Here is a 19,574-nt window from a genome sequence, read left to right as displayed (position 1 = left end):
GGGTTCCATGGGAACTCCGAAGTTAAGCGAGTAGCGCGCGAGAGCATTCCTAGGATGGGTGACCCACTGGGAAGTTGCTCGTGAGTTCCCAAAAACAAAACCGTGAGGGAATGGTAAGCCCAAAGCGGACAATATCGTGCTACGGTGGTGGAGTCGGGCACCGGGAAGTGATCCGCCCCGGGCCCTGTGACAAATTGGTATCAGAGCCTAACCCTGGTCGCGTGTGTGCCGACGAGGACGTCGGGCCCTTAAGGGGGGTGGATTGTAACATCCCACATCGCCCAGGGGAGTGATCCTTAAATGTATATTCCCATATCTACCTAGCACGAGGCCTTTTGGGAGCTCACTGGCTTCGAGTTCCATGGGAACTCCGAAGTTAAGCGAGTAGCGCGCGAGAGCATTCCTAGGATGGGTGACCCACTGGGAAGTTGCTCGTGAGTTCCCAAAAACAAAACCGTGAGGGAATGGTAAGCCCAAAGCGGACAATATCGTGCTAAGGTGGTGGAGCGGGCCCGGGAAGTGATCCGCCCCGGGCCGAGATGTGACAATTTGGTATCAGAGCCTAACCCTGGCCGCGTATGTGCCGACGAGGACGTCGGACCCCTAAAGGGGGTGGATTGTGACATCCCACATCGTCCAGGGGAGTGATCCTTAAATGTATATTCCCATATCTACCTAGCACGAGGCCTTTTGGGAGCTCACTTGCTTCGAGTTCCATAGGAACTCCGAAGTTAAGCGAGTAGGGGGCTAGAGCAATCCCATGATGGGTGACCCACTGGGAAGTTGCTCGTGAGTTCCCAAAAACAAAACCGTGAGGGAATGGTAAGCCCAAAGCGGATAATATCGTGCTACGGTGGTGGAGCGGGCCCGGGAAGTGACCCTCCCCGGGCCGGGATATGACATTAATGGAGTGGAGGGTGGAAAAAGGAGCCTTGCCCTAATCAAAATGTAAATTATACCCTTATGCATATGCACTCTTTCAAATGTAAAATATTCCTTTTATGCATATGGACTCTTCCAAATGTAAATCATTCCTTTATGCATATGCACTCTTCCAAATGTTTAAGCCAACTGATTCGCTAAACAATTGAATAAATTGCATGTGAAGGAGGAGAAAAAACAGAAAAGACTTCTCCAGTTAACCACTTTAATCAATCAGAAAAACAGAAGTCGAAAAAGAAAGCTTGTTTAATTTTTTTCTTTCTTTTTGGTGGAAATCAGAAATATGGCTGAGGCGGTAGTTTCAATGGTAACTGAAGGGCTCAAAGGCGGTCTCGTTGAGGAGGTGAAGTTCTTGAGCGGAGTTGGCGATCAAATTAAGCATGCACAAATTGAGCTACTTTTGATGCAGGGCTTCCTGAAAGATGCAGATGCAAAACAAGAAGACAATGAAGTAGTACGCATTTGGGTTCAAATTATAAGAGATGTTGCTTATGATTTGGAGGATGTCATCGAATCTTTTGCTTTGAAAGTGGCTCTCAGAAGGGGAGGAAGCGTGAAGCTTGTTCTGAAAAGGCTTGCTTGCATTTGTAACGAAGTCTATAATCGTCACAAGTTCGGTTCAGAAATTAAGAGCATTACGACCAAACTTTCCAAATTGAGGTCGAGTTTGCAAGGTTATAACATCAAGCAAATAACGGGCACACAATATGGAGGTGCCACTTCTTTTGAGAGGCAAAAGGTTCAAAGGGAAACTTATCCTCATGTTATTGAACCTGATATTGTCGGGTTAGAGAAGGACATTAAGATACTAGTCACGGAATTGGTGAAAAAAGAAAAATGCCCCCAAGTTGTATCTATTTGGGGGATGGGCGGTTCAGGAAAAACCACTCTTGCAAAACAAGTTTATGGTCAGAATGAAGATGTTAAGCGTCACTTCAATTGTTTTGCTTGGGTGTGTGTGTCACAACAATTTCAAGAAAAAGAGGTTTTGGAAGATATTTTGACCCAGCTTACTCCCGACATCAAAGATAAAACTAAAGAAATGAACAAGAATCAAATAGTAGAGAAGCTTTGTAGCATCCAAAAAGAAAAGAAATGTTTGGTGGTTCTTGATGACGTTTGGACTCGTAATGCGTGGAACTCTTTAAAACTTGGATTTCCAAGAGGTGTGGAAACAAAGAGTCGTGTATTGCTCACCACTCGGAAGAAGGACGTTGCTGAAATTGCTGGAAAAAATGGTTTCGTTCTTGCATCTCATCTGCTAGATGTTAAGGAAAGCTTGGAATTGTTTAAGAAGATAGCAATCTCTGGGAGAGATCAAACAAGTATGTTTCTCACTTCTCAGTCAACTCTGTTATTATTAATTGTTTTTTTTTTTGTGGTTTATTTGTTAAGCCTAAAAAAATAGAGATTAGTGCTTTTCACTTATAATGAGTTTGATATAGTACACACATCATTGTCCCTATGTGTCATGCACGGGACCCGAGTTGCTGGAAAATTCTGAATCCCTAATGCAACCCAAAAGTAAAAAATAAATAGAATAAAAAAAACTGAAACGGACTGAAAAATAAATTCTTCTTATAAAAAGAAACTCAAGAACTCTTTACATGGTTACAAAGAAAATTAATTTAAACTTCTAACCTCACTTCTAATTCAATCTCATCCTGTCTACCCTCTTGACTGCCTAATTCGAAAACTTGCATAATAGAGGGGTGAACTTCAACAACTCAATAGGGACATAACTTTACCACAATAAATTAACTAAATTAAATTAAGTGTCATGGAATAATTTAATCAAATATATTTCCCTCATCAAAACCAATGCATGAATGCAATGCAAACTGTTCGTCTATTTCCATTAATTCATATAATAATGCATGTGGACCTGAACGCCTAATACTTGGTATTTTACCACTGCAGTGGTGGTTAGAATGTTCCTTCATACAAACTAACTCACATAACACAGTCATCCCAATTTCCCTTTTTGTTAGTCATCTTATTAACTCTTTGTCATCAGTCTCAATTTACCCGATAAAATCATGTGTACATCGGGTTGACCTGAGAGAGTTAAACTCACCTTTACAAAGACATGCCATTTCATCTTTCACATATATCAAAATGCTTTTTAACAATTCCACAACCAACAGCAATAACATTTCAATAAACCAAAGATGCACAATATTAACATTCAACCACATTGATTACCCAATAAGGTCAAATATCACTTCATGAAATTTAATAAAGCCAATCTCCATAAATGTCCATCGTATTTTCCCTACCTGAAGTCCAAATCAAAGCTTATGCCACCGTTATGTCACAGTGCACCGTTGCTTAGTTTTTTCTCCAATAAATTTGAAATTCCTAGTTCCATAAAACTAAAAGAAATAAATACGTAACTATATAATCCCTATACAGTAACAACGAACTTAGTCCTTTATTTCAAAACTCTGGGATTCTGTGTTACCATTTAACGTCCTTTAACACAATTAGGACCTGTAAAGTGTATAAATTCACTTAGGTCCCCAAATAAATCTCACATTTCTACACGCTGCCTTGCTGGACAAATAGCAAGTTTCTGTGCAATTGAATTTCAGAAATCAACCCCAAAATTTTGGGTAATTACAGCTGGAACAGAGTGAAAAATAAATTCTTCGTATAACTTGGAATAGATTCATCATATTTCCATTGAAAATTCATCCGAGCTCTATGAACTCGTAATCTTGTTCACTTTCATCTTATCACTATTAAATTAATTCTTGAAAAAAATTATTTAAGTTCTTACCTATTTAAAAACCAACGACGAATTGTCAAATCCAAAGAAACTCCAAAATTCTTCAAAAATTAAAAAAACACTTTCTAAGCACTACAAAGTTTCAAAGTCTCACGGTTTGATACACTGGATTAGCTTGGATATGACTAATTGTAGGGAGTGGCTTGGAAATATTGATAAGAGGTGAGGTCATTGTTCTAATCGATCGCTAATAAAATTGATAAATGTTTAGGATATCATCCAAAAAGCATGTCAGTGTTGGGTTGGGTGCAGCGTCTGTTTAAGTTTAGCAGGAAGGGATCCCATCCGGATCCTAACGGTGGAGATCCTAGGGATCTTCATATCCTAATTGTTCATTATATATCATGCGATCAGTTTTCGTCAGATATTATTTGTGTTTAATTTTAAATAATTAAATTCAAATGATTTCTGACCGAACGATGTACAATGAACGGCTAGGTTATGTTTATGTGCAATTGAAAACCAGAAATTAACCCCCAAATTTTGGGTAATTACAGGTATACCCCTAAAATTCTGAAAATTATAAAATAGCTCCAAAACTTCAACCGATCTTACAATAAGGTCCTAGTAAACCTTACAATAAGGTCCTAGCTGCAGGAACTGTACAACAGGGGTAAAGTTCCACATTCATTCTTCCATTTTCATACCAAGTTCTCACCAAAATCAGATTCAACAACAAAACAATTCGAGATATTCAAATCAAGCCCGTAACATGATCTCTAATTCTCAACTGAATTTCCAATAAGATCAACTCTACATAAACACTTTAAATCATATAGTGATAAATCCCCTATATGGCAACATTCGAAATCTGTAGTAAACTCAGAAATTCCTACCTTAGATTGTAAATTGTCATACTCTCCTCCAGAAATTCATAAGCGAAAACATAATTGAATTTGGTGAAGTAAATAAAAAATTATGATAGAAAATTTGATTTGGGTGTTTGATTGAAAGAAATAATATTATTTGTAAGGAACTGTTATTGTCATTCTAAAACTTTTCGTTACTCTTTACAAGTTTTTTTTTCTTCTTAAATATAAAATTTATTTTTTACACAAAACAATAAATTTAGAATGTCAATAACAATTTTCTAACGCTAATGTTTGTGCACCCTTTGCTTCAACAAAGAAGAAAAACAATCAGGTCATATGATTAGGATCAGGTGCACCGCACCGCTCCAACTCTCTTTGCTACTCGGTCCCATGGCAGCCCGCCATGTGTCCAAACGAATAAAAACTGCTTCCTCTCTTGCTTTGTTTTCCCTTTTCTTTCAATCCTTACATGGATTGTCGACACACCACCATAGCAGCTGTCACATGACAAGTCAGCCACTCTTAAGCTGTCTTATGGCCTTGCAAAATTGTATTAAAATTCGCTGGGTTCCAAAAAATACTTAAAAAATGCTATGAACTTGTAATCTTGTCGATACAATGGTTTAGTTTGGATAAATTTTAGGGATTGGCTTGAAAAATATTGATGAGAGATAATGATGAATATCTAGGATAAATTTCATCGCTCTAGCAATTATAACATAACATATTAGCTATCACGTGACGTTCTAAAATTCTATTAAAAATTCACCCAAACTCTATGAATTCGTAATCTTGTCCACTTTCATCTTATCACTTAAAAAAATAATCCTTGACAGAAAAATTATTTAATTCCTCACCTATTTAAAAACCAAAGACAAAGTGCCAATCCAAAGAAACTCCAAAATTCTTCAAAAATTAAAACAAGACTTTCTAAGCACTATAAAATTTCAAAGTCTCCCAGTTTAATACACTTGATTGGCTTGGAAATATTGAAGAGAGGGTGAGGTCATTGTCCCTAATCAATCGTTAATAAAATTGATGAATGTGTAGGATATTAGTAAAGACATTTTCTAGTTTAAAATGAAAAACATGCATGTTGTAGAAAAGCCCTTGCGCCGAGTCTGCCGACCCCTTCACCCAAAACTAAAATATAGATTGTTGTTTGAGAGCAGCAACAAAGCAGGTCTGATATTTACGTTCTACGGCAAAAAACATTCAACAACCCAAAAGGACAGTGACAAAATATATAAAATATATTAGGAATGACTAGAACATAACTGTTAACCTATTTTTCTTACATTTTTTTTCAGACTCTGAACTTTATGCTGAGAAGGAAAAACTAGGAAAGAAGATGCTTGAACATTGTGCAGGTCTACCATTAGCCATTACTGTGCTTGCGGGACTTGTAGCTAGAAAAGTCACAGTTGAGGAGTGGAAAACAGTATACGAGAACGTCGATGTGTATATACGGAGAGGAACTAATCTTGACCAAGAATACAAAGGAGATCAAGAATATGCAGGTGCATTAAGGGTGTTGGCATTGAGTTATGACGACTTACCATATCGTCTAAAACTATGTTTTCTATATTTAGGCCACTTTCCGGAGGATTACGAGATACCGGTCAAAAGATTGGCTCAGTTATGGATAGCAGAAGGTTTTATATCTTCGGGCTCCCAACGACATGGTTCAGTGGAAGTATTGGAAGATGTAGCATATGCTTGCTTAATTGAGTTGGTGGAAAGATGTATGGTTCAAGTTGGAACATTTGGTTCAACTAAGAAGATCAAAACATGTCATCTTCATGATCTTATGCGAGACTTGTGCTTGGTAAAGGCAGAAGAGGAGAACTTTCTTCACGTTGTAAATTTTACCAAGGCAGCGACAATTCCTCAAGTTCGAAGACTTGGTGTATATGTGGAGGAAAAATGTGTTGATAGATTTGCTCCCACAAGAAATGACCACCTTAGGTCTTTGTTATTCTTTGTCGACCCAGAATATGGATTCTCCAAGTGGAAGAAAAATTTCTTGCGGTCAGTAGTATGCAACTTCAAATTGCTCAGGGTTCTAAAGTTTGAAGGCATAAGGCAGAGAGGCATATGGCAGAGAGAAGTAGAGTTGCCGCGTAACATTGGGAATCTAGTCCACTTGAGGTTTTTAAGTCTAAGGGAAAGTAATGTAAGACGGTTGCCATCATCTTTAGGTAATTTGGTATGTTTGCAAACTCTAGACTTACGTGTGTATGGTATGTATGGTAAATGGGAGAAAATAAAAGTACCAAATGTGATTTGGAAGATGAAAGAATTGAGGCATTTATATTTACCCAGGTTGGGGTACAGAGGGAAGTTGAAGTTGGCTACTCTTGGGAATTTGCAGAGTTTAGTCAATGTTGCAGGTGCTGATTGTGATTTGACTCATCTTGCTGAATTGACCAATCTCAGAAAACTGTTCATAGCAGGTGGGGTGAAAAATATGGAGGAAATGTTGAAATCTACTGGCATCACATTTAACCATCTTCGATCTCTATATCTATCTCTGGATGTGCCTATTGATGCAAGTAAAGTTATACCAATGAATATGGTATTGAGTTGTCCTCATATATACAAACTTGAATTGATCGGAAGAATAAGAGAACAATCATTGGAAGGTCTCCAGGGTTATGAGAACCTCACTAAGATGTCGCTGTGGTATACTGGTCTACAGTTGGAGAGTCTCAAAATGCTTGAGAAGATCTCAAACTTAAGAATGCTTTGGCTTGGTCGAGACGCTTTGGAGAATGTTACAAAAGTAGTTGTCTCAGAAGAAGGTTATCCTAATCTTGAATTTCTTGAACTTTATGGATTGACGGCATTAGAGAGTTGGAGGATAGAGAAAGGAGGCATGCCTAGTCTCCGCAGATTGTCTATTGCAGATTGCAGGGAATTGAGGGCAGTTCCTGAGGGGCTTGAGAATGTTACTACCCTCAAGGAATTAACAATCAAACATATGACAGAGAGATTCTGTAGTAGGGTTGGGGAAGGAGGAGAGGATTTCTACAAAATTCAACATGTGCCTTCTCTTCTCTTTACTTAACTGGTAAGTATGCTGCTACTTTCCTCTGTTTCTCATGGGAAAAATCATAATGTGTCTTTTTTCCTTTTCCGGTTCCTTAAAGAAGAAAGTGGTGGGGAGTGGGAGTGTGGCAAAGGTGGCGAATGCAGCTGGGAGGGCAGTTAGCGTATCCATGTGTTATATCGTATGTACAGGGATATGATTTGCTTAATTTCACTTTTTATTTATTTAATTTTTTTTTTTATATACTTGGAACTCGGAAGCTGTAAACCTTGATCATCTGTAATATATGCATAAACAGTTGTCGATAGTCGATGCGTTGCTAATAACATCGAAGTTTCGAAGATGTATTGAAACCTTTTTATAAAAGTTTGGTAGCTATCCTGAAGCTGATAACCCCCACTCAAACAAATCTCCCCTCGTTTCTCTGCGAGGAAGTGAAAGCAAGAACAAGCATACCAATTGATAACAAGAAGTAATGCCTCGCATTATCCAAACTCTGCACTGCGACAATGGCAAGAGACAAAGTCAAGTGATACCATCTCATGGCAAGAGACAAAGTCAAGTGATACCATCTCATGAACGTTCCACCCAAACATAAACCCACTTGTATATTCAAAGGCAATCAGAACCGGGATAAAGGTTGTCGCAGGGGTCACCTACCATTTCATCGATTCACAAAAAATTAGGACCCAAAAACATTAAGAATATGAAGAAATAAAATCCTGTTTCTATCGAGTAAAATAACCTAGTTCTGAGTAGGATAAATAGAATATATCGTCTCATCAATCAAGGGCACTCAACATACCAACAGGGGGTGAAGGGCTTTCTTCCTTCAGCTCAGTCATATGCTCAAGCTAAACATTTAAATTAGGCATTGGAAAGTCTTTAGTTACTTAATTGCTTTGCTAATTCTAGAGCGTAAGGTTTACAGAAAGCTGACCACAACAACCAGAACAGCCCAAGACCTACCACCTATTCATAATTTCATGATGTTGCAACCGCCGGCAACAAGCAGCACCATCCAACCGACGAGTTTAGTTTCCCCATTTGATTGGATAAACTAAAAGTGTTAACCTATTATATTCCCTCTCCTTCCAATTGACCATTGAGAATTACCTGAGGCAGTACAGCAAAAGGGGATGAATTCCCAACTAGCCCACCAGTGAATGAAGTTGCTGGTGCCTGAATATTGAACCCATTCCTAGAACGAAAGCAAGCACTTTATCTAGTATGATATAGAACACCCAAAAATTTGGTGACTGCCCAATAGGCACGGCAAGGTCCCCTGCCAAAAGGAAACATGCAATGGATCACTAATTGCATCTGCAAGGTAATGTTGAACGATCAATGCACAACACATGAGAAAAATATGATGGCATAAGCTATTGAGGCACAAGAAAAATTAAATGACTTGTCCAAGATGCATGCAAATTGTTATTAGATGGTCAGGGAGCAACATTAATGGATAACCATCTTGGCATAGTTAATTCCCTCGCATAATAGTAGACTGGGTGTAATATCTATATTCCTACATTTTCATTTCATCAACGTTTTTAAGTTTTGAAGGTTTGTGGCAGGAGTTTCAATATTCATCCCTGTCCTCCCTCACTATGTTTAATCCTTATTGTAGAGAAAGTGCCATAGAACAGGAAATAGGAAACTTGAGGCCTTCCATCCTGTAGAAAGCATCCTAAATCCCTACCAAGAAACGTCAAGAAATGGATAGTATCAATATTGTGGAAACAGATACTTAAATAGTAAAATTCTATCATACGAAGTGAAAAAATTAAAAATTAAAAAAAATTAAAAAAAAAAAAAGACTAAAGAAAAATAGCTTTTCAATCATTAAAAATAGCTTCAAAAGAACTATACCAAAAATCTGAAGATCCTGTCACAAAAGGGACACCCAACAAACCTTATACCACACAAGTGATCCACCTCCTCGCACCTTTCTCCCTAAAAATTCCACCTACTACTCTCCGTCCATACCACCCAAAAAAAAGTGATAAAATGTAAAGTTCTTAATGCAAAATGATAGACACAAGCAAGGGTGGAAGCTAGGATTTTTCAGACGGGTGGGCTAATATAATTTGAGAAAAAAATGGAGAAAAATTATAACCAAAGACAACCAATTATTAGATTAAAAAACTACCAATTATGACTTGAAAAGGGGAGAACGTAGGAGAAAAATGGAATGTTAATCAGTTTAATAGGCTTACTTGCACCTATAATGAGTTTAATGAGTTTTGATTGGACTTAAGGATCTAACTAAACCATTCAAACCAACTTTGAGTGTGAGCTCAGATTCTGTAATGAGGTTTCAGTTTGTCTACCTAATCCAAACCTCATCAGTGGAACTAACTTATAGGCCACACAGAGATGGCTCATTACATCCTTCACCATTCTTGCAATGTTTATAATTATATGAGAACCACGGGTACAAATTTTCAATTTATAAGGTTCTACCTGCCAACCCTAATGCAGATGCTTCAGTTTCTTTGTGATTTTATCTGCTTTTCTGACAGCAGAAAGAATCCCAATTTGCTCAGTATTCTATCAATGAAATCTGTCTTCCCTTGTGTTCATGGCTCAGACAACAACTTATAGTTCAGAATTACTTTTTGTCAGGAAGCTCAGTGGCTTTATGACTCTAATGCAATATTATCGAGTAATCAACTAATAAAGATACGATTCCAGATGGTCTTGATCTCCAATAGTAAGATATACGAAACACAATACAAAAGGATGGCACAACTAGAAGTCTCTTACTAATTGTTTGCAAAGAGATGATGCTAATGCAATATCATCTTCGTATTTCTGTTTCAGAATCTGCGGATATATAATCGAATACAAACACAACTTAAGATCCTTGCCTTTGCATCTTTGGATTACTGACCACACAATCAACAGATAATGCTAATGCTAAAAAGTTTCAGTCTCAACAAAGTCATGATGTTTGGCAACTGAAATGGTGGCCTTCACCCACTAAAAAAAGTCGAGTGTTACATTATCAAGTTCTGTCAAAGCAAGGGGCATCTGTTGCTCATCAATCTTCAACATACACTACTTTTTTTGTCTGGCAAAACAGTAGTTTTGGCACTAAGAAAAGGCAGCAAGCACATTTTTAAAAATATGGTTTGGAAAGATAAAAGAAGATGGAAAACAGTAGCTTTGGGTCATAACATTGAATTGAAGGAAAAAACCTAATTTTGTCTGAGATTAAAATTAGTCAGGCAACTAATCATTGTGTTTAGTTCCATATTCTTCTAATCTGTCAGAAGCAAGTTATGCTAAAAGATTCAGTTCCCTTTATCAATGTCAGAAATGCAGTGAAAAAAAGGATAGTAAAGAAGGTTTTCAATGATTGTCTGAGGCCAACACTAAATATGCAAGTCTACTATGAAACTGAGGATAACACAATAAAAAAAGGAAGAGCACGTTGATCTCAAAATGCACCACCAACAACTTTTCTTATTTATGAAAAAGAAAAATTCATTTCACTTTACCGGGATATATCCAAAGTTCGCTCGGAACAAATAAAACCAAGACATGTATAATATTTCAAGATGTCCGTACCTTGCTTATGCACATGAGCAATGCATTACACAAATCATAAATGTAGAAAACTAACAATTCAACTGCCAACAGGACCATGACATTTGTTTTTTGGAATGCAACCATGCTCTAACTCACTCAGCTATGTTACTCATGTCTGATTTCCATACCCATTTACCAATCAAAAGGACTAAAAGGAGTCACAAAGCTTGATGAAGGAGAGGAAATGGACTTAACACTACACTTTTCCATCACTAGTTGAAATTTTAGTTTTCATTACAAGCAGTATTGGTTTCTCATCGGATTGACAACTCCACAAACTTTTTAAAAGGAACTTAATTCCACATCTGTTCGCATGTGAATTTGAATTATATACTTTAAACAGTATAGCATATGACTTATAAGAAAGAAAATTGTAACACACATAAAGCATCCTTACATACACTAAACTGAGATGAAGTTCAGCCTACAACAACAACGGATGTAAACTAGGTGTATATTGCACCACTATAATCAATTGCAAAAGTCAGCATGAAATAAAATAAGGAAATGGGATATGAGTACTGGAAATGTTTGAAAAATATGAAAACCAGGCAATAAGTGCAGGACTAAATCTTCCATGGGCCACGCAAATCAAACACTACGGATTCAAAGTTACAATTTTTTTTTCCAACACTGTCAATCGAAAAAGTAACAAATAGAGATCAAAGTGAAAACATGGTACCCATGATTGAACATGCTATAATGCATCCATTCAAAATCCGAAACAGTGAAATGCTTAAAATCTATGTAGCAAATACAATTTATGTAACAAGAATAATCACCACGACTTAGATGGAAGTTTGACATCGAAACAAGATACTAAAACAAGAACCAAAAAGTTAACTCTTATTCTGAAAAATGGACTTTTACAAAGAAACGCAAAACACAGAGTCCTATAGAAGAAACAACACAAAAGTATTAATGCGGCAGCATCTTTTGTAAGTAACATTGCATCTCTGTGAAGATATGAAGACCTATTAAATGAAATGATTACATCCTATAATACATGGATCAGTTAATCAAAAATGATTACATCCTATATTACAATGTCACTGAACTTGCAAGTCGTATAGCAAAAATGATCGAACCAATCAAGAATTCGAAAATAGCTCCAGCACCAGTAAATTAACAATTAAAAACCAAAAACCATATAAGTTCACAGAAAAATCAAAGCATGAATCGACATTAATATCGAATTAGCTCCAAACCCATACAAACCTACTCAAAACAACAGTATACCCAATTCAAACTAGAGACAACAAATTCGACCTGAAAACCACAATTTGCACCGAACCCAGATAAACCCACAACAAATCTCTCCAAAAACTGACCTCTTTCGCCTAAAGGTCGGACGCATAAGGGAGCACAAAGTTGACAGTGAGCTTAGTGGGGATCGACGACGGGGTTGCACGCCGAGGCTTCATGAAGGTCAATGGGGTCTTTTGGTGATCTATGTGAGGCACCACTTTCTTCCAGCCGTCACTGAAAGTCGAATCCGCTGGGGCAGTCGCATCGACGTCGGTAGAGAAGCGTGGTGGCTCGGCGCAGCATGGTGGCGGAATGAAGGGTCGCTCGAGTCTCGCAGGGTCGGGGAAAGAGAGAGAGAGAGAGAGAGAGAGAGAGAGAGAGGTTTTGGTTTGTGTTTCGGAAATGGCTTCTGCCGTTTCGGCACGTGGAAATGGAGGAAATGGTAACGTTTTTGTTGAGGCTGTTGTGGGCTTAAGTCAGTTTCGGCCCATTATACGAATTTTCGTGATAATAATGTTTGATTCCTTATTTCTCCTCAATTTACTTGGTGGCCGATTCATTGAATCTTACGTTTATCCTTGAAATTGATCACATTGTAAATACTCTTTAATGATATCATTATAATAAAAGAAAAGTAAAATTAAAACTAAAGTTTATTAGCAAATACACTATTATTAATGCTTTTGGTAATTAGTAATATACGTGAAAGTATGTCAAATTGTAATGATTATTTTAATCGAATTGATTGATTTGTCACCGGATTATACTAACTATATAAATAAGAGTATGGTTTGGTGTCGGATTAAAAGGTTAATTATGGTATATTATGGTTATGGCATGGAAAAGAGGTCGTCGAATTGCACGAAAACTCTTTAATTATAAATAAGATAACGTCGAAACCTAAACAATCATGAATGAAGGATCCATTTTAAATCCAAATGTAAGAGTACATAATCCCTAATCCACAATATGTTGAGATCATCATGAGGGGGGGTATAAAAGGAAGCTTATCACCAAATATAATGGGATGCAGAAACCTAACCACATAATCATGGAGTGCAGTAACAGTTAGAAACCTTTATTAGATACTCCTAGGCTTCATGAACTAGTGGGAACAGTGTGTAGCAGGAAACTGCATGGAAAACATGGGAAGAAATATTAGTGTATGAGTAGCAAACGAGGATCAATGCAACAACAAAAAAGTTGTATCACACTAAGTAAGGTTGACTATATGAATGCTTATGAGAATGGACATAAACTAATGATTAATAGCACAAGTGAAAACCAACATATTAAGATTTTGTTTTGAATTCTGTTACACATACTATTGCTGCACATCAGCCGTATTTTGAGGAAATTTTGATGCTAAAGAAAGCTACATAACACTGAAATCATGGCACAGATAAACCATTTTAAAAAGAATTCTAAATGAAAATACATCTGAATGATTTTTTATTTGTTTTTTGGCATAACGGATTCCCAATCATATAATTGTAGACTACCAGATCAAATTAGATCTTTTAATGATTTTCTTGGGGCTCGAGTGTTGTATGCAAAGGTTTGTTCTTTCCTTCGATCAATTACAAATGCTTTTAAAAACACCGAATCCAAACACTTGAATATCAATTATCCATTCAGTTATAGTGATCTTTAGTCAAAAGACTCCCTAACATTGAAGGTTTGAAAATGTTTTGATACGTTTTTATAAAACTTCGGTCGATACCCACCCGAGGAACCTTTTTATGTAACAAAACTTAATGAGAAAATCATAACAGAAAAGTTACAGAGCTAATGGCCAAACAAAAATGTAAACAAACCCAAGCGAGTAGCCATTTTAGGGCTACAATTTCAATACGCACACATTCCAGTTACCACAACTACAAATGCACACATCTAGTTTTACTTCAGCTAGCTTCAACTTTTGACAACTTAAGCATAGGTCTTCGCTGTGACGGATCTAGGATTTGAACCTTGAGAAGTCTCAGTGCTAATATAATTTTTTTTAGATAGTAACAAAGCGCAAAGCGAGCAAAAAAAAATCTGTTTATTCACCAAGACATTTCATCGAATACTTGGTCGGCTTATTGTCATCAGCCAGACCATGTTGTTCATATGTCAACAAATATCGGCATATGTAAAGCAATTTGATGAATGACAAGAGAAGATTTGTCGAGTAATGTCGAAGTAATCTGTCGAGATATACTTAACATGCATTACATCAAACATTTAGTATGCGCAAAAGAGTTCTCGAAAGATCTTCACATGTATATTTTCCGAACTCCAGGTGGTCCTAGGGTCTCTATTTTCATCCGCCCTTAAGCTTCCAGCATATTCAACTCTTTTTCTTTTCTATTTTCTTTCCTTATTTTTATTTTTTGTGGCAACATCAAAATCCTGAGACACATAGAACAAACAACAACTCATACCCATTAAGAGCAAATTAAGTCCCGAAGGATCAAACATGCTCTGATACTAAGTTGGGTATGCGGTATTAGCAAACAAACAACCTAATCCTAATAGACAAGAAAACAAAACATTAATTCTAACGAGCTAAGCCCAAATTCAAACAATAAAATAATTCTAAATTCCAACACATAAATTTTACTTTCAAATCATAAAAACATTTCAAGTATCACATAAACATTAATTAATCTAGAAGTGTGAAGAATATAAGAAAAAAAAAATCATAAAGTCTCGTAATGATAAGGATTACAACTTTCATGAAGGATTCAACTTCGAAATTCGCCACTATGATCACATAATTATATATCGAAATTTAACCATTAATTGTCGTTTACATTTATACTAAATCCTTCTTACCAAATTTTGTTTTTTTTCAGATTTTGTTTTTTTGAAAGGGATGTGATATCCATACACCCCATTTTACTTCTCACATACATTTTTAATTTTCGGCTGTCTGTTTGAATGAATTAAAGAAGATCAACGGACCGAAATTATCAAGAGGTGTGTGAGAAGTAAAATGGGATGTGTGGATAGCACACCCCTTTTTGAAAATATGATCTTTTAGAGGATGCAGGAAGATGACCTGATCGTTGATATCAAAGTCAGAATTTTACTGTTAGTGAAAGTATTGCTCATAGTTTATAGTCTCTAAAAACTATATAACATCGACTCATATTTCAGTTAATCATAAATATCGGAATGTGATATCAACGATCTGAATCGTTTATTTTTCTACACGCGCTAAAAGATCATGTTTTCAAAAAAAGAAAATCTAAAAAATGAAATTCGGTGAGAGAATAAAGCCTATGACGATCGACGGTTGAATATAAGCTAAGGTTTATAGATTATGGTGTCAGATTTCAGAGTTCACCCCTTCACGAAAGTTGTAAAGCTTGTCATTCTAAGTGATTGTATATATTATTTTTTTAACATTTTCACACTTCTACAATAACTATTATGGACTTTATTAATTTTGCACTCAAATTAAAAACATTATTCATGAGGGTTTGGAGGGTTTTAAAAATCAAAACGAACATCGTCTATGCGTGGATAATGCAATTATGAGCGTTTATATATTCTTTCACATTTTTCACTATTGTGCACAAGGTTCTAAAAGACGTTAGACGTTAGTCAGACAGCTGGCTGGAGCCTAACGCCTAGGTGGATTTAAGTAAAATTATATTGTGACATCCCACATCGCCCAGGGGAGTGATCCTTAAATGTATATTCCCATCCCTACCTAGCACGAGGCCTTTTGGGAGCTCACTGGCTTCGGGTTCCGTAGGAACTCCGAAGTTAAGCGAGAAGGGGGCTAGAGCAATCCCATGATGGGTGACCCATTGGGAAGTTGCTCGTGAGTTCCCAAAAACAAAACCGTGAGGGAATGGTAAGCCCAAAGCGGACAATATCGTGCTACGGTGGTGGAGCGGGCCCGGGAAGTGGTCCCGCCCTGCTCGGGAAGTGGTCCCGCCCGGCCCGGGATGTGACAATGGCCCGCTTCACAACCGTAGCACGATATTGTCCGCTTTGGGGTACCATTCCCTCATGGTTTTGTTTTTGGGAACTCACGAGCAACTTCCCAGTGGGTCACCCATCATGGGATTGCTCTAGCCCCCTTCTCGCTTAACTTCGGAGTTCCTACGGAACCCGAAGCCAGTGAGCTCCCAAAAGGCCTCGTGCTAGGTAGGGATGGGAATATACATTTAAGGATCACTCCCCTGGGCGATGTGGGATGTCACATATATTATATAAACAAGTGCTTATTTACACTTAAAAAATTATAATTAAATAGAAATTTGGGTTTATTATTTTAATTACTTTTATTATTTAACATACGTCATACAAAATTCAAGTAATTTGATGATATGAAAAGAAAATTTAAGTGATTAAAAATTCGTAGTACTTCACTAAATATATTTGACAGTTCTTATAACTTTATGGTAAATTTAAAAGAAATAATAGTTTTAAACACATGGATTTTTGGCTGAGTGGTGGAGAAATATGAGACATCAGCCATCATATCTCCCAATTTTTTTTATTGGGATATGTACCACCACTTAATTCCTAGAAGTCTTATTAATTAGGATGACATGTAGCAGATCCTCATTGGATGCACTTACAAAAGAAGACAAAGGTTTGGCTTGTCACATGAAATGGGAGAGAGAAAATGAGGCTTTGCCTCTGCATCGTCTTCTTCATTGGAAAACAGAGCTCCTTCTTTTGTAGATTGAAATAGAAAAAAAAATCGTCAAAATAATCTCACTTCTCTGACTTCCAACCACACCCGGAGCGCCTATGTCACATCTTGGTCCGAGCCCCCATCACATCCTAGGCTCGACTCCACCGTAGCACGATATTGTTCGCTTTGGGCCTTAACCACATCCTCACGGTTTTGTTTCTGGGAACTCACACAACTCGAAGCCAATGAGCTCTCAAAAGGCCTCGTGCTAGGTAGAGATGGGAATATATATATAAGGCTTACAAGATCCACTCCCCTGGGCGATGTGAGATGTTACAACCTAGGCTTCTTAGCACCCGCCTAAGTTATTCTCTTATTTGCCTTCCAAATTGGGCTTAATCCCGACGGTTGATCATCGCGTACTGCTTAGGCGCCTAGCTAGGTTGTTTTTAGAACATCACTTGTGCATTAACTATTATGAATTTTTATTTAATTTGAACTCCTCTAAAAATATTATTCCTGAGGGTTTGTAGGGTTTTAAAGTTCAAATGAGAATGTATCCATCTCAAAGTGTAAAGGATGGGATCATATTCTCTACATATATTTTTCTCATTTTTCATACTTGTAAATTAATTATAATCTTTTTAATGTGTTTGATATTTTAAAATTACTTTGATATTTCTATTTTTTAATATGTTTTATAATGTTTTAATCTCACTTTTAAGAGGATAAAACATTTATGAATATGATGTATGTGAGAGAGTAAAAAACATTATTAGGTCGCTAACTCTAAAAGTTGAAAGTCTGTCTTTTTGCTTATATTATACTAGTTGATTTGAATTTTGGGCAATAGGTAAAGTAAAATTTAGGGAGCTTTATATATAGAGGCAAAAAATTTCACTATATTTCAAGAAACTCCACTAGTTTTTAAACATGTTAAGGAGAGATAAAAACATAAAAATAATTAAATAAAAACAACTAAAACCTAACCCAAAAACATGGAAACAATGTTTTAAAATACTAGCCATACTCCTAAGGCTTTAAAGCTATTAATAGAACACAATCCTCATAACTCTAACAAAATTAATATGTGTCATAAGCTCAACCCATCCTCAACTATTTCTGTAGAATTAGTTTTGAAACTATATGTAGAATCAATTTGTATCCTTTATTACTAGAATCAACTCAATCCGTCCTCAACAATTTTTGAGAATTAGTTTAATCAGTCATCGACCATTTTTGCAGAATCAGTTCAATCAGTCATTGACTATTTTTGCCGAATCAATTTAACATGTCCTCGACCATTTTTGCAGAATCAGTTCAACACATTTTCGACCATTTTGCAGAATCAGTTTAATCAGTCCTCAACCATTTTTGCAAAATCAGTTCAACCTATCTTCGACTATTCTTGTAGAATCTGTTCAATCAGTCATCAACCATTTTTGTAGGATCGGTTCAATCAGTCTTAGACCATTTTTGTAGAATCAGTTCAATCAATCATCATCCATTTTTGTAGGATCACTTCAATCAATCTTAGACCATTTTTGCAAAATCAGTTCAACCAGTAACTATAACCTTATGTGAATGGTATCTTTTACCCGTTAGTAGAGCAAGTGGTTAAGGAGTTTTTTTTTTTCCTACTAAGGCGCTTTACCCACTTAGGGTGCTTTATAAAGAGGGAAATGACTTCAACTTGTGTATGCATGTATCATTCCTTTCACATAAAAGATAACGGTTTCTCTATAACATAATGAATATATGAAAAACTTATACATCAAGTATTAAAATCCAATCAATTCAACCTCCAAAAAAAAATCTGGAGGTCCTTAGTGTTGATGGAGTGATTGCTTACAAAATGTGGAGAGCATGAGCTCTTCTTGTTCTCTTCGAATGAGGTTGTCCATGACTTTTCTTTTCCTCTCTGCTTTCGTAACCAAAACAAAGCATCTACACCATTTATAATTCTCTGCATTTTTTTAATGTGAGCCTAAAGGCATAGATTGCCTTTCACCGTTTTTTGTCCGCCACTGAAAGCAAAAAATGGGCAAATTGAAATTCAACAAATTCAACAATTAGACAAAGCCAAATTCAACAATTAGACAAACAAACAGACAGATTCAGACATACATGCATACAAAAGATTATTGAGGAATATGGAAGCAGTAGAAAGAATTGAGGAGGAGGAGGAGGAGGAAGGTGGCTCCAGCCTCCAGGCTCTGATCATGTCTGCGAATTGAAAGTCAATCAGAAAGAGAAAATTTTAACGCAAACCAAGCTCTTTCTTCTTTTATTATTATTATATATATATATTTTTTTTTTCACGAATCAAATCCCTCGTGACTTGCTTTTTGACTTCGATTGCAGCTTCAAGTTGGGCAAGGTGGGATAGAAGTGAACTCGATCAATACCCTCCAGAGAATTGTAGGCCTTGTCAGCAAAGAATGGTAGGCATTTAGGTATTTTTGCAACTTACGCTTCAAAGAAAAAATG

General features: G+C 36.7%; 1 protein-coding gene and 1 long non-coding RNA gene across 2 annotated transcripts; one reads left to right on the top strand and one right to left on the bottom strand.

Annotated features, from left to right (window-relative positions):
- Window positions 1-908: 908 nt before the first annotated feature.
- Window positions 909-7,615, top strand: LOC137735587 (putative disease resistance protein At1g50180). The gene is made up of 2 exons (XM_068475019.1): window positions 909-2,267; window positions 5,856-7,615. Exons 1-2 carry the CDS (start codon window positions 1,226-1,228, stop codon window positions 7,613-7,615), a joined length of 2,802 nt encoding a protein of 933 aa, XP_068331120.1. The 5' UTR covers window positions 909-1,225.
- A 718-nt stretch (window positions 7,616-8,333) lies between these two features.
- Window positions 8,334-12,721, bottom strand: LOC137735592 (uncharacterized). Its single transcript, XR_011068667.1, has 2 exons — window positions 12,526-12,721; window positions 8,334-8,882 (listed from the first exon to the last, which is right to left on the bottom strand). It is a non-coding gene; the product is annotated as an uncharacterized lncRNA (long non-coding RNA).
- Window positions 12,722-19,574: the final 6,853 nt, after the last annotated feature.

The sequence above is a fragment of the Pyrus communis genome, chromosome 5 (genome assembly GCF_963583255.1).
Source record: "Pyrus communis chromosome 5, drPyrComm1.1, whole genome shotgun sequence".
In the NCBI taxonomy this organism is placed as follows: Eukaryota; Viridiplantae; Streptophyta; class Magnoliopsida; order Rosales; family Rosaceae; genus Pyrus; species Pyrus communis.
This window is presented reverse-complemented; position numbering and strand designations above follow the sequence as displayed.

What these genes read in the sequence shown, in the direction of transcription:
- LOC137735587 (XM_068475019.1), top strand. Translation starts at nt 1,226, where the DNA reads ATGGCTGAGGCGGTAGTTTCAATGGTAACTGAAGGGCTCAAAGGCGGT. An exon ending in CTCTGGGAGAGATCAAACAA is followed by an intron (nt 2,268 to 5,855) that starts GTATGTTTCTCA and finishes ATTTTTTTTCAG; the next exon opens with ACTCTGAACTTTATGCTGAG.